Source organism: Aspergillus wentii (genome assembly GCF_001890725.1).
Source record: "Aspergillus wentii DTO 134E9 unplaced genomic scaffold ASPWEscaffold_2, whole genome shotgun sequence".
NCBI lineage: Eukaryota > Fungi > Ascomycota > Eurotiomycetes > Eurotiales > Aspergillaceae > Aspergillus > Aspergillus wentii.
Genome location: NW_024467833.1, coordinates 2492081 through 2505441, shown reverse-complemented (window position 1 = coordinate 2505441; position 13361 = coordinate 2492081). Strand labels below are relative to the sequence as shown.

General features: G+C 49.2%; 4 protein-coding genes across 4 annotated transcripts; 2 read left to right on the top strand and 2 right to left on the bottom strand.

The window, feature by feature from the left end:
- Positions 1–119: 119 nt before the first annotated feature.
- Positions 120–1452, bottom strand: ASPWEDRAFT_36715 (putative S-adenosylmethionine-dependent methyltransferase). Its single transcript, XM_040834528.1, has 2 exons — positions 1301–1452; positions 120–1149 (listed from the first exon to the last, which is right to left on the bottom strand). Exons 1-2 carry the CDS (start codon positions 1360–1362, stop codon positions 144–146), a joined length of 1068 nt encoding a protein of 355 aa, XP_040692681.1. The 5' UTR covers positions 1363–1452; the 3' UTR covers positions 120–143.
- A 278-nt stretch (positions 1453–1730) lies between these two features.
- dspD (putative protein-tyrosine phosphatase) lies at positions 1731–4817 on the bottom strand. The gene is made up of 2 exons (XM_040834152.1): positions 4775–4817; positions 1731–4719 (listed from the first exon to the last, which is right to left on the bottom strand). Exon 2 carries the CDS (start codon positions 4416–4418, stop codon positions 2100–2102), a length of 2319 nt encoding a protein of 772 aa, XP_040692680.1. The 5' UTR covers positions 4419–4719; positions 4775–4817; the 3' UTR covers positions 1731–2099.
- Positions 4818–5806: 989 nt separating this feature from the next.
- Positions 5807–6516, top strand: ASPWEDRAFT_351164 (uncharacterized protein). Its single transcript, XM_040834155.1, has 2 exons — positions 5807–6174; positions 6219–6516. Exons 1-2 carry the CDS (start codon positions 5920–5922, stop codon positions 6417–6419), a joined length of 456 nt encoding a protein of 151 aa, XP_040692679.1. The 5' UTR covers positions 5807–5919; the 3' UTR covers positions 6420–6516.
- A 4110-nt stretch (positions 6517–10626) lies between these two features.
- Positions 10627–13315, top strand: ASPWEDRAFT_105973 (putative LPXTG-motif cell wall anchor domain protein; the record flags this gene model as incomplete). The annotated part of the gene is made up of 2 exons (XM_040827774.1): positions 10627–11385; positions 11480–13315. 2 exons carry the CDS (start codon positions 10627–10629, stop codon positions 13313–13315), a joined length of 2595 nt encoding a protein of 864 aa, XP_040692678.1.
- Between the last annotated feature and the right edge of the window lie 46 nt (positions 13316–13361).

The following is a 13361-nucleotide window of genomic DNA, read 5'->3' as shown; positions in this document are numbered from 1 at the left end:
TGTGGTGTAACTATCTACCTACTATTTTGGAAAACTGGATATAGGTTAGATGATGTATAATGACGTTACCCGGAATGATATACCGAAATTCTAACTAAGACACTCTAACTAGCATGGACCTATTCTATATGTACTAAACAGAATCACCTCCTCTCAAAACACACCGTACAAACGCCCTGTCCCTCCATCCCCCCAAACCGAAAGCGAGGATACTCCACCCGTCCCCAAACAGACAACCGATCCTCGCTATCCTTCTTTTCGCCCTCGCCCGTAAACCATTTAATCAACTCCTCCTCGGTCCAATTGCAGCTCGTCACAACCAAGAATCCACCCTTGCGGACTAATCGCCGCGCGATATCGGGGTATCGCTCGCACACTCGGCGCTGGATCACCTTGGAACCCTTCTTGCCTTCGTCAGTGGCTGCTGTTTCCACTTCATCAGATAGCGAGACGGCATCGAATGTGCCCTTGTCAAGGACAATATCAAATCCACCCTGCTCATACGGGAACCAATCCAATCGTGGGCCTTCAGATGCTGATCCTGACCCAGCAGATTCTGACAAAACATGCCCCGACCCAAGAATATCCCACTCCTCGAACCGGATATTAGTATCAGAATCTCCACTCTTCCCTTCCTCATTCTCATCGCCCCCTTCACCTTCATCATCTTCATCCTCGGAATCAGACAAATAAGCAGAATGAATCCTCAACCTCTGCAACTCCCTCGCCAACTCGACACTCTGCCCCGAATAATCCACGCCAACCATCACTCCCCCGAATTTACCCCGTTTCCGTAATAGCGCCAGCATGCTCCCGTTTCCTGTTCCTAGGTCGAGGATACTCGGTTGGTTGTTCGTAGCTGTAGCTGTAGCTGTAGCTGTGGTGGTGGTATTACACGGCGCAAGCGGAAACTCCTCCGAGGTTAAGAACCTCAACACCTTGTCTGGGGCGTTGTGTTCCGAGAACCATGATGTGCCGGGGTCATCGTCGTCGTCGACTTCATCGTCTGAGTCTTCGTCTGAATGCGAGTCCGAGTCCGAGCCTTCGTCGCGGTCTCGGGCTGGTTCGCGGTGGGTTTGGGTGGATGGTATGCTGGGTTTTTGTTTTGAGGAGATGTGTGAGAGGGTGCGGGCGTAGTAGGTTTCCCAGCTGGTTATTTTGTTAGCTTACTTAGATTACTCTGTGTTTTTCATGTTGGAGATGAAGGCTGGGTGGATTGGTTTTTTTTTTCTTGGAATGAGGGGTAGCGGGGTCATCGCGATGGAATCAGATTTTCTCTGCTGCAAAAAGTATGACTTACTAGTCCTTTGTACCCAATTCACTGGGCGGTAAATGTGTAGGATGGCTGTCTTCTGATGCCATTTTGTGCTATTGTAATGGGTGTTTGTAAAAGTGAAGTCGATGGTCAGTCGAGATTGATTTTCTGTCCGCGGATGACGTGAAATCCGACCGCTGCCAGTCGGGCCGATCATACGATCACGTTCAAGGTGCATCTACAGATAGGAAGATAAGGATAAAAGATAGTAGAAGTATTGAATTCTTATTGTAACTGCAGTGGGTATTCCATCCTTTTCATCCGCCCCAATTCAGAACTGCATCTGTGCAACAATCGCCGTGTAAAACGATAAGAGTAGAAAAAAGCGAATGTAATGCGAAATATCAGAAAGAAACTGCTTCTATATTCGAAGCATATGTTGATCAAACCCACTAGTATTACAGTTACCAGGCTCGATTTCTTCGTAGCCTTTTATCTCTTTTGACACCCTGGACGCCATATAAGAGAACCCATGCGAATGACAGGCTGATGCCGGATGATCAAATCTCTCCAGTCAATCAGAAAAAGGAAAATGATGCCAGTGAGCAAGCGATAGTGTAATAAAAAAAAAGAATCGAAACAAACGACAGCAAAGCCCGCTTTGGTCATCGAACTCATCAGAAATAAAAGGTTGAAAATAAAAGAAAGGAAAAGAAAAGAAAAACGAGTAGTCATCGCCAGAGTGATTATAACGAAAGTGTCCCAATTGATGGGGGTAAAAGTCAGTCATGCAATCGTTTCTAAGATTTAGTTCCATGGATCGTCCAATAGACAACCGTCTTAATCAAGACAGGAACTCATCAATGTTTCTCATAATCAGGCGCTCGTGCCCTTGAGGAGGCGATCTGGGATCTGCTATTTGCGTCCCAAATCTAGGGCGCTTTGGGCCGTCGCCTAATAGACTATCCGCGAGTGAAGGCGGAATGGGCGCTGCCATGAACCCTGTGGTCCTGGGGGAGAAGAGATCGGGCGATTCTTCGATCGCATCTCGCACGAAAATGTCTGTTTTGGCTAACGAATAAGGTCCATTCCCCAAACTCCGTAAGCTAGGCTTGGATACTATGCGCCTAGGAGCCGGCGACACCGAGTGGTAAGATTGTTGTCGCAGAGGCAAAGGTCGTGGCGACAGGCTTCGTTTGTGCGAGAGAGATTTTGAAAAACCAAACCCGTCGGTGGAACTGGGAGTGGTAAGATTGCTGGAAGGAACCGAGAGAGAACTTTGCGAGAAAGCGTTGGAAGAAAGCCGACCAGCATCAGCGCTGTCCGCCTCGCGGTCCGGAGAAGGCATTACCACCCGTTCGAGTCTCCCCGCTTGCGGGGGCTGGGGTTCGGAGCTTCTCCTCGGTCCTCGCACAAACCACTCTTGTGGGGCAGGCTTCGATGGGCTACCCCGTAATAATCGGGAACGGAAATCCGTCAGTTGGTAGATGAGGCTCATGTTAGGTCCAACCCATTGGCTTCGCTCTTTGACAATTTCGTACATTGAGTTAAAGTCCAGATGACGGTTCTTGTAAAGACCATAGGCAATTACCAACGAGGCCGATCGGCTAGCACCCAGCTGGCAGTGGATAAGAACTTTCTTTCCCTGGTTTACCCGAGAGTCGATGAGTTCACACAGAGGGTACAGGTCATCGAGGATCTCGGAGTTGTGGTCCCAGCTAACATGCAGATATTCCGGAGGGGACTGATTGCTCTGGGCAATGGTTGGGGTCTCCTCGCCGCTTTGGGGGTATTCAAAGGCAGACTTGAACGATGCGTCCGACTTGGCGGTAAGAGGCTCGCCGTTTGATGGGCGCTTCGAGTGTGCCGATGCGTTACGCCAGGTGCTCATGACGGTTTCATTTTTGGCATCTGTGTTTGTGAATGGGTTGGCGACTTCTTTTGCCACGTTGATGACCACATCGAATTGAGAAGCCTCCTCGGCGGTCGGCTCCAGGTAGAGGTAGACCCCAGAATCATAGATCTGGATGGGTCCGTTAGGATATCCGCGGTCCTTTCGGCGAGTAGACTCTCTCGAGTCCAAGTGGTCATCTTCTTCCTGAAGTTCATGCAAGACTGTACCGTCGCCGGCGCCCGTTTGTAAAGATGAAAGGTTGTCACCGACAGCTGAAGAACGGCGAGCTCCATGATGCGTCACTGGTCGCGGGAGTTGCATGCCACCTTTGGGACCAAAGGATGGGGAAAAGACAGAGTTCAAGGAAGGGGAGGATTCAGTGTGGCGAAGGGCGTGGGGAGTGGGAGGAACAATCTCGGTGACATTGTTGGAGAAGGATCCGAAGCTAGGAGTCCGAATGGTGAGGTTCGCGGGTTTCCGTCGCGAGCTCTTCGGGGGCATGACTGGAGAAGGCGGGGCGGAGAGGTGATGGGAAGAAGTTTCAACCATGGAAGCGGTGGCAATGGGAGGTCGAGACTGGGATGGCGGGGGCATCCTCAAGGAGAGGTTCTTGAGGTTCCGTGCCCGTCTGCCAGGGGAGTCAGGACGCATTGGGTTCGGGGTATCTGAGATTTTGGTGAGGTTGTTCTGGTTGTTCTGCGCAGCCGCTGAGTTCGACTGGCTTTCGATGTTGCGGGCAGGGGGTGTGAATTTGGTATATGATAGCGGCATCGACGAAGGAGATTCGGGAGAAGAGCTAGGGGAGGTGTCGGTACCCGAATGCGAGTCAAAGGTAGAAATGGTAGTGGTAGGTGATGAATCAGTCGAACCGGATGTCATGGACGACACACTCTCGCGGTGATGGTAAGGAAGGGCACGGCGGGAAGTGTTGACGGACACATGAGTCGGAACTCTAAGCGGTTTGAAAGCAGCGCTGTCGTCCTCCTTGTCAGGAAATTGGGGCGATAATCCACCAAACACAGACATAAAGGACGGGAACGAGTCCGGGGGGGACGGCGGGTTGGTTGTTTGAACGGGCATGATGGTCCGAGACCTCGAGGTTGACCTGCGTTTGAAAGGGGATACCCTTTCAGGATCACAGCTATCGAGAAAAGCAGAGGCAAAGATCGAGGCGCAACGATTATTGCATCCGGATCGATGAAGACAGGAAAATGTCGCACTTGCTACCTGCGCAAATGACCTTTTCGACAGGGTACAATCAGTGTCCATGTTCACTTGGATTTGTTGGGATTGTTTCTTCTGAAATGGAAATGGAATTGGAAGCGTCCAAAGTGGAAGAGAGAGATAGAGAGAGAGCACAAGCTGCAAGGAGGGGTGAAACCGGCGATCAGACCGGACTATAAAAAGAAAAGCAACAAGGCTATTGAGTCGAGAGAATGAAGGCCTTGGACAAACAGAACCAAGAGGATTGTTTGGGAAAAAAGAAATAGTAGAGAAAGAAAGAAAGAAGAAAGATAATAATAGTAATAAAGGGGAAGAGAGGGAGCGCGAGAAACAATCCACAGGGACTCTGGACGGCGTCAGACCCGGAACATACCAAGGAATGCCACAAGAGGACGGATTACCTCTTTGAGATATGTCAATGGTGCGAAAGGTTGAGGGAGTGTAATTGAAGAAGAATGAAGCAATAAAGGAAGGCTTTGTGAAACAAGAGAGTAAAGCAGGTTGTAGAGCTGCAAGAGAATCTCTTTTTTGGGGAGGGAGGAATTGCCGCCCGCAACACTCGTGGGCAGTCGTTCCTCCGGGGAATGACGACAGTTGCGAGTAGAAGGAAGAAGCGAAGATACAACGGCCAGAAGGGAAGGGAAGGCCAGTTGATGCAGACAAAAAATAAATAATAAAATAATAAGGTAAAATAAAAGAATATAAAACGTCAAGGCTTAATCAGATATGAGGGGGAGGGAATAAGAGGTAAGAGGGAGAGGGGGAAAAAGGACGACGACTGGAGGGAAGATGGAAAATTGGATGAGTAAGACGAAAGACCAAAAAGAGCCCTCCAGACAGTCGACCAGCAAAAGAGAGGGAAGAATGAAGGGAAGAGGGAATCGAAGGAGGGAGAAGGAGAGGGAGAGAGGAAGACAGAGAGAAAGTGTGACAAGAAAGAGAGAGGGAGAAGGAGAAGGAAAAGAGCGAAGAGAGAGAGCGCGAAACAATGATAGCAACGATTATTCGTGTTTGAGTGAAGGCGTTCGTTTGAGGACGGGACAGCAGGACGGGTCTGGCCTGGGAGCGAATCAGAAGGCGGCAACGCAGTGGGGGGCAACGAAAAGAGTCCGGTCAGCCTGGGTGGGGAACGGGGATGGCCAATCAGAGGGGGCGGCAGGCAGGACATCCATCGCCTGCAGCTCTAAATTTAGCCGCCCAGGTTGGTGCGGGAAGGCTGGAATGTGCATCCAGAGCGCCAACAGCACGCAAATCAGAGGCCTCAGAGGCCTCCAACACGGGCATTCAGTGGGTAGACTGGGACTGTGGATGTGCTTCTGATACATGGGAAGGGGGAGGGAAGAGTGAATTATGCAAATCAATTCTGATTTCACAGCTTGACGGTCTTTCCGGAGTTATTCTCCTCTTTTTCTTTTTCTTTTTCTTTTTTTCTTTTTGGCCCTTCCACTCAGGACAAGGGATCCACAATTGACGCCACGCTGGGAAAGCGCCATCCTTAAGGGAGACCGACAAAGAAACAGACCAACAAGAAGGAAGGGATAGGGGAATGACAGATAGCATCAGATGTCATAGTGATGGCATATGCAACGCATTGGACACGAAATATGGAAGGGAGAAAAAAAAAAAAAAAAGTCTGATCATACCTTCACTTCACAGAATCTGTTTTCCAGAATTCAACAAACTCGGTATTGAAAAGGGTCTATACCAGGGTGGTACTAGATCGACTCGGGATTTTCATTTGCTCGCACTCAATTTGGATAGTGGCAATCTTGTGTACTTAAGTCGGACCTTCAGCTGCTCTGTCGGTAGTCGTCTGTATAGTCTGTACCACGCTGATGAAAACAGTATGACAGACTTCCCAATTCGTACTCCGTAGTTGCACCCGATCAAGTTGGATCAAACGTCAAAAAGGGTTGCAGGAGCACCTGGAACAATTCCAAATTCGGCCCTATCCGACCCGCAATAGTGCACGGTTCTCTATCTCCTGCTGGGGCTTTGCTCAAGGGTCTCAGTTCAAGGTTGAGCCTTGAGGACTGGAGAGGCTGAATTTAAAGGTTGATATAGATTCGATTGACTCAAGTCAAGAACAAAACAGAAAGCAGGAAAGTAAAAAGAAAACAACTTCAAACAATGGGGGTAGGACGATGATATGGATGAACCCTGATACTGGGAGGTTTCGTGTGGAGGCTCTGGGGGGGGGGGATCACGTAATCCTCAAGGTGAAACGGAAGGCTGACTGATGGGGGCTAAGCTGAACCGATCTCATTGCCCCTGGATTATCACAGGACTGAGTTGTTCAGTAGTAATCGGTCTGTCAGTGCGCTGGCTCTCCAGGTTTGTCAGATTGATATTAAGGATTAATTGCGGTCAGCACTCAGATAGGACAACTATCCAGCAGAATCATCTAAACGGCCTACTTTTACTGTGCCTTCTATGTACTGACTCTCTGCGCTGAAACCATAGCGGGCGATAGTGCCGCGCTAAGCCCAAAGTGGGGGAGCAGTTTGGCCTTTTTCTGAAACACGCCAAAGAGGCTAGTTGGGTGGGGACTGTCACGTGCCAGTCACTGGACACCGAAACCATGGATTGCGTCATGCTGATCAGGATAGGCCGTGATAGTCTGCGATCAGCTTCGACTATTCAACTCTGTCACTACAATTATTAATGACAATGATCAGCTATGATGCATGCGGCTGGATGTTTTCCCACTGACTGGCTGCAAATTGTGTGACAGTGCAGAATAAGTATCCAACACTATGGAGTAAGCTCCCGCCGTCCCACTAGCATCTGGATGTCACAGCTTTTGATTGATTAATATCGAATTCAATTTATTGAACCTTGACCCTCTCTGTTAAGTCTCTTTTTTCCCACGTGGTTTCGAAAACATTTGTATCATGTTTAAACTACACTTGGACCTCCTGTTCAGTCTGCTGATCTTCTTCGTCCGTGGTCGTGGGGTTTATTTCATCAATTCGTGAATCTTCCCCAAATCCACCGTCATCCTGGATTCATCATCCATATCTCCCATCATCCATCCATCGGCATCCATCCGGCCACGTCTTGGTGCCCAAGTGACGACACCTATCCTATGTAATCAGTCTTGGCTATTTGATAAGACTTTTATCAGAATCATCCATCATCTCCGAAACGCTCGCCTCTTGAAACATATCTAACGATCCTCATGGTATGGCCGTTTCAACCGCCACCCCCTGGAGCAATAAGGAGTCGCATCCATGCCCAAACCTCCAACACCCCAACGGCCACAAAAAATTGACGTCCCAGACTAAAATAGCTTAAAGGGTTTCAGGATTGTCCATCATGTGCTCTGTCTCCCTTTTCAGCCAACCATGGCTCCTATTCACTTATTATTATCCTCACTATGAACAGGGGTAGCTGATTGTAGCAGGCAACTCGGCCCCTACTAACCGAGGCTACTAGGGAGCTAAGTAGCCTCATCTTTTGACACGATGGATACGCCATGCACTGTTGTTGTCATGGAAATGACGATGGATCCTGATCTGATTCGTGGTTGATTGCGCATTTTATGGTCATTCTTTGGAGATGCTCGGCTGTATCATGGTTGTGGATATCCATCTTAATATCTCATAGTATTGTTGCTCAACGTTGCGTCTACGGTAGTTACCTAGTTATCTAGCTACCTACCCTGTCTACCTAGCCTGCCTTATTTCTTGCATTATGCATATCAGTAAAACATGCAGGGAGATGAGATGGAGCATCTGCTGGAGGACTGGTACAGTATCCAAGGTTGACTGATTATCAGATAACCAATCTAAGCATAACGTACTATGTGCATTGTTCAAATGGTGAGTCATCTGCTATATTGACACTGCATGCATGTTTCAAGTGGTATACACTCGTGGTAGATGAGGTACGATGCACATGTACCAGCTCAATAGAGTATGTTCTTCTGTGGCAACATTGCGCAATGGCTTATTTAATTGAATAATAGCAGTCATCTATTTTCTACCCCCGTATGTCCATATTCAGGCCATTGTTACAGAGTATATGGCTGCCTGTCTGCTAGCAAAATAATGCTACTGCCTTCATGTGATATACAGGCAACGGCTTTTCTGGTCTAGACTTTATATCAATTATCTTGACATGCCAATGAGACATCTTGCATTTGACTGAGTAATAGAAACTGAGTAATGGCTATCATACAATCGTTGCAAGTAAATGTAGCAGTATAGAATATATTATCTAACCCAGTGGGTCTCATTGATTGTCTGATTCAATATACCAGTCTGCTTACAGCACATCACCACAATCATGATCGACCACAGTTCTTCCATGGTTAACATTTATCACTTATTTTTATATAGGCCATACGTATCACTTCTATTTCTATCCAGAAACCAAAAATAAAATCTATTCCAAGAGATCCACGTATCCCGTTTTACCCCAGTTAATCTAAAAATCCATGGACGTGGTTTGGCGGGTACCGACTCGATTGGGACCGCAGGTTGACGAACCACGGTTCTTGGTTTTAGTAAATAAACACGAGGAAGTAGTAGAAACTAGGAGTTGATTGTGTTGCTAGTTTAAGGGAGTGTGTTTGATTTGTGTGTTCTAGTGAAGAATTTTCACGTTGTGGGATTGTCACTGGATGAGTAGCATGTTTAACTATTCATTCTGTCTACATTTACAGCTAGTTCATGCTATAAAGCTTAGACAATGTTAGTAGTAGAATTAAGGTATGAGAGTAGTTACTTATTCTACTTTACTCTTCTTATATTCTCATTGTTCATCATCCTTACAGTGGTTCGCCAACCTTCGTCCAGCCACATACTCCTTCCATGGTACTCTAAATAAAGCACCACCGGTTTATTTTGAAGGTGAAAATTCTCCCTCCTTTTATCTATCCCTCTTCTTATTTCTTTTTATTTACGGGATTTGAATTCCACTTCCAGTTAGCGCTGCAAATTCTGCACCGACTCCATAGAGGACATAGTCCTGACTACCGACGTAGATCCACGGTCCAGTACGGCAAGATGTGCAAAAATATTTGATGTATAACGAGGCTATCTTAAGCAAAGATGACTGGTATGATGTCTCAACGTCAGCCCAGCCTCTTTTTTCGCTTCTAGGAGATGCTATAAATGCCGCAATTATTGGCCGAATAAGACAGACACGATTGACTGGTCCATATCCTCCGTCGGCTAATAATCTTCGCACGAATATTCCGTTACTCTGCAGTCCGTTGTCGTATCGAGCAAAGCAAGATCTAGATATCTGATTTACGATTTCATTTCTGATATATGCTAGTTAATCTGTCGAATCGAACGGCTCAACAGGGACAGATCGCCAGGACTACGCCAGACTGCGTAGGAGGATGCAGAACGTTTCACAGTGCTCCACTGGCCCTGAGCACCGTACATATGATATATGGGGATACGGTGGGGCTGAGTACACCGTCGCAAGGACTTTTATTCAGATTGTCGACTGAGGAATTGGGCTGGACGTCCAGTTCAAGATTGAGAAGTGAGGCTGCGTTCATATAACATATCCTAGCAGCTGGTTAGTATCTCTCCTGGGTGGTCTATATACATGCAGGCGTTGCGTATTCAGGGGGGAGGCTGTCTAAACAGCACCCAACCAAGGCCTAAACGAGCCCCCTGCCGCTAAGCCCGAACAGGCAACGAGTCGAAATGATAGCGCGCAGTAAACAAGAAGGAAGAAGCATCCATCCAGATTATACGGAGCAGTTATTTTTATCCCGGCATATTTGGGTCTGTGGTTTTTTTAATTAATTCCTGTGAAGAGAAAAAAAAGAGAAAAAAAAGATCTGTAGAGATTATTCCTTCCCACTTCCTGTTTCTCCCCTCTCTTCCATTTCATTCGTCTAGACTAGATCTTGGTTCTGCTACTCCTCCCGTGTTTGTTTAGTTATGCTGCTGCTGCATCTCCGGATGCCTGATTTCTTTTGCACATGTCCCAAGACGTAGTTTCGCCCGTGTCAACCATCACGGCCCAGGACTTTATCCAGTGTTCTCGTCCTAGGAGAAAGACGGATTCTGCTGTCAACAAAGTCCTCCATGTCAGCCAGCAGGATAGCCGCTCTGACTGCTATTCGTTCTATCCCGACCACTCCCCTCGTCCTGGTCCCTCATGGACCACGGACTGGACGCCGTCATCCTCATTCCCCGCATCCACCGCCTCTTCTTCCATCCTGGTGCCCCCTTCGCGACGTCAACCGGCTCTTCCATCCAGCCTGAGTCTGTCTGGCGCCAGAATGGCTGTCTCCGCGGCCGATGATCCCCGTGACACGCTAGGCCCGTCCTCTGCCGCCCTCCCAGCTCCTAGAGCTGTAACAACAATAACAACCTCCTCCACTACCAACAACGACGCCGCCGACTCTAGCCACTATCCGCCCACCTCTTCGCATCCTCGTCGCCCGTATCCCATCCATACCGCTCTACCCCAGTCTCGCTTCAGCTTTGAGTATCAGGTGCCTCATCGCGACCGTTCCTCGACTTCGCACCGCAGCTCCGCCCTCCAGTCGCCCTACTCTGTCGGCCCTGATCCGACCCCGACCCCCCAGCGCAGCTTCTTGTACGACGGACCCCGGCGATCAGTCCCAAACTTCAGTCTGTCCAACATTGGCAATCCGTCTTCGTCTGCCGCCGCCTCGTTTGCGCAACCTTCGCCCCCTTTATCGGCCACCGAAAGGCATAGCTCTTTCGCGCTGCCTCTTGATGCCGACTCGAGTCTGGACGCGTTGAGTCCCAATGCATCAAAACGTCGTAAACATCTCTCTCAGCAAACCCTTCGTGTGAACGCGAAACAAAGAATGCCGGCATCGACCTTGACGTATGGTCAGGGCAGAGCGAACGGCGATCGCGCCGTCCATCGGGTCGACAATCGAGCCTCGGAGGACCTCACGGGTAGGACCGACGACACCACCAGGTCCAAAAATGAAGATGTTTTTCTGAACATTGCAAGGTCCGATTCGGGCCGTCGCGATTCCTTTAGTCGCTCAGAACTCAGACGGGTGAGTTGTGTGTTCCCATAGTGATAAAAGGTCGACCCACCATGGTTCAATAGAGTTTGTTTTTTGCTGATATGAAGGTTTCCATCAAATTCAGTCGCGCTTCGGTCTATCTGGTCAGAGTCTTCGTTCCCCAACCTCTCGTGTTCATGATCCAACTCCTTCGCCCGATCAACCACGATTCAACAACCCTGATACCCCCTTGCATTCCAGCAATGATTATCCATCCACTCTGCCATACGGATCCGTAACACGTACCCATTCACTCTCCGCCCATCCCTTGGACGACCATAGTCGGCGACACTCGAACATCGGTCCGAGCTCGAGATCTACAATCGGTCTCCCCCGAAGCAGATTGGGTCGCACCAGCCCAGAAGCTTCGCCCGAATCTAGTATAGAGAGACGGGCGTCATTACAGGACCCGCGCCTGTATCGCCATTCAGGGCTCTCTACAATTCGCAGCAATCGACAACCGTCCGGCTCTGAAGCGACAGAACGTCCTCGTATCGACACCGACAAAGCACGACAGGATGGCACCGAGTCAACACTGTCAACGAATGCGCCGTCCACCGTTTGGGATGAACTGGAGGATCTCAAATCTCGTATTCGAAAGCTCGAATTGACGGGGAAGCTGCCCCCTTCTTCCCAAGCTGCCATTTCGTCTGTCTCGGGTGAAAGACCGCGGACCGCGACTACTACAGTCACAACACTGTCCTCATCTCCCAAAACCAGTCGCAAGGCAAGCGCTCCATACCAGGAGCCTGATACCGCCGCGGCTCTTAGCCAAGTCCACCCTCTTTTACAGTCTGCGTTGGTCAAATCAAAATCTGCACTGAAAAACGATGTGTACAAGGCCTTGGAATCTACCGTGACTGATGCGCTGGCGCTGTCGACCCTACTTGGCTCTGGCAATTCCCCGTCTCACGGATCCTCTGTGGTTAATGGATTTGGGCAATCCGACAGACAATCCAGGCGCAAGGCTGACAGTGTATGCCGTGGTTTGACTGAGCTTTGTCTTGCATTGTCAGACAATCAACAGCCCTCGAGTGTCGATGACCATGCCGGGGCACCGCAGCAAAATGGCTCCCATGAAGAGCCTCCGGTGCCCACCCTTCCACTCCAGCGAGCTGCAACCTTTGAGCCGGAAAGCATTAGCCGACGACAGAGTACCACTCGTGTGACAAGCCGCCTTGAATCGCGCAGAGCAAGCTTGGCGAATCTTAACGTCACCAACAACGAACCACCACCTCCTCTTCCTGATACCAAGCCAACGCAGACGCAGACGCAGACACAGCCTCCCGCAAAAGCAACTCCAAGGCGGCTTAGTCGGCTCTCGTCCTTGCGAACGAGAAAAACGATGGATGATGAGAATGCTGAGGACGAGAACCCTCACAAACGCACTATTTCGCGATCCATGACAATTGGTACGCCAACTGTGTCGAATCGCGTACCTCCACGACAGCGTGCATCTCATGGATATACCGGATCCCGCTCGGTTCTCAACTCACAACAAGATCAAAATGAATCCTTTACAACCCCGTCTCAACCTCCACCTCCTGAACAGCAAGTTCCTCGCACACCTACTCTCTCGCAATCCAACATCCCGCTCCGCAGAACCTTCATGTCACCTGTAACACCAGCAACAACTCGCTCCAACATTCAAGCTGGATCTCGCAGATACGGGTTCGGTTCCAGTTATGCCCCATCTAACGCGGATAGGGCAACTGAGAGTAACGGCGATGTAGCCCCTCCACCTTCTCAGTCTCAGACCAGAATCATCGCGCCCTCGCAAAAAATAGCAGCCAGCTATACGCCCATTCCCCAAAACCGAGCGAGGGCGAATAGTCTGGGCGTGCGGAGGTTTGGCCTTAGGCAGCGCCCAATGACCAGCGCTGGCAGCGCTGTAAACGCATTAGACGATAGCATTGATTAACGCCTTTTATTTTTTTCATTCTTCATCTTTTTTATTTTCACCTCGC

Coding starts and splice junctions, on each gene's coding strand:
- ASPWEDRAFT_36715 (XM_040834528.1), bottom strand. CDS start 1,362: ATGGCATCAGAAGACAGCCATCCTACACATTTACCGCCCAGTGAATTG. Junction 1,150..1,300: donor GAATTGGGTACAAAGGACTA/GTAAGTCATACT, acceptor CAAAATAACCAG/CTGGGAAACCTACTACGCCC.
- dspD (XM_040834152.1), bottom strand. CDS start 4,418: ATGGACACTGATTGTACCCTGTCGAAAAGGTCATTTGCGCAGGTAGCA.
- ASPWEDRAFT_351164 (XM_040834155.1), top strand. CDS start 5,920: ATGACAGATAGCATCAGATGTCATAGTGATGGCATATGCAACGCATTG. Junction 6,175..6,218: donor GTCGGACCTTCAGCTGCTCT/GTCGGTAGTCGT, acceptor TGATGAAAACAG/TATGACAGACTTCCCAATTC.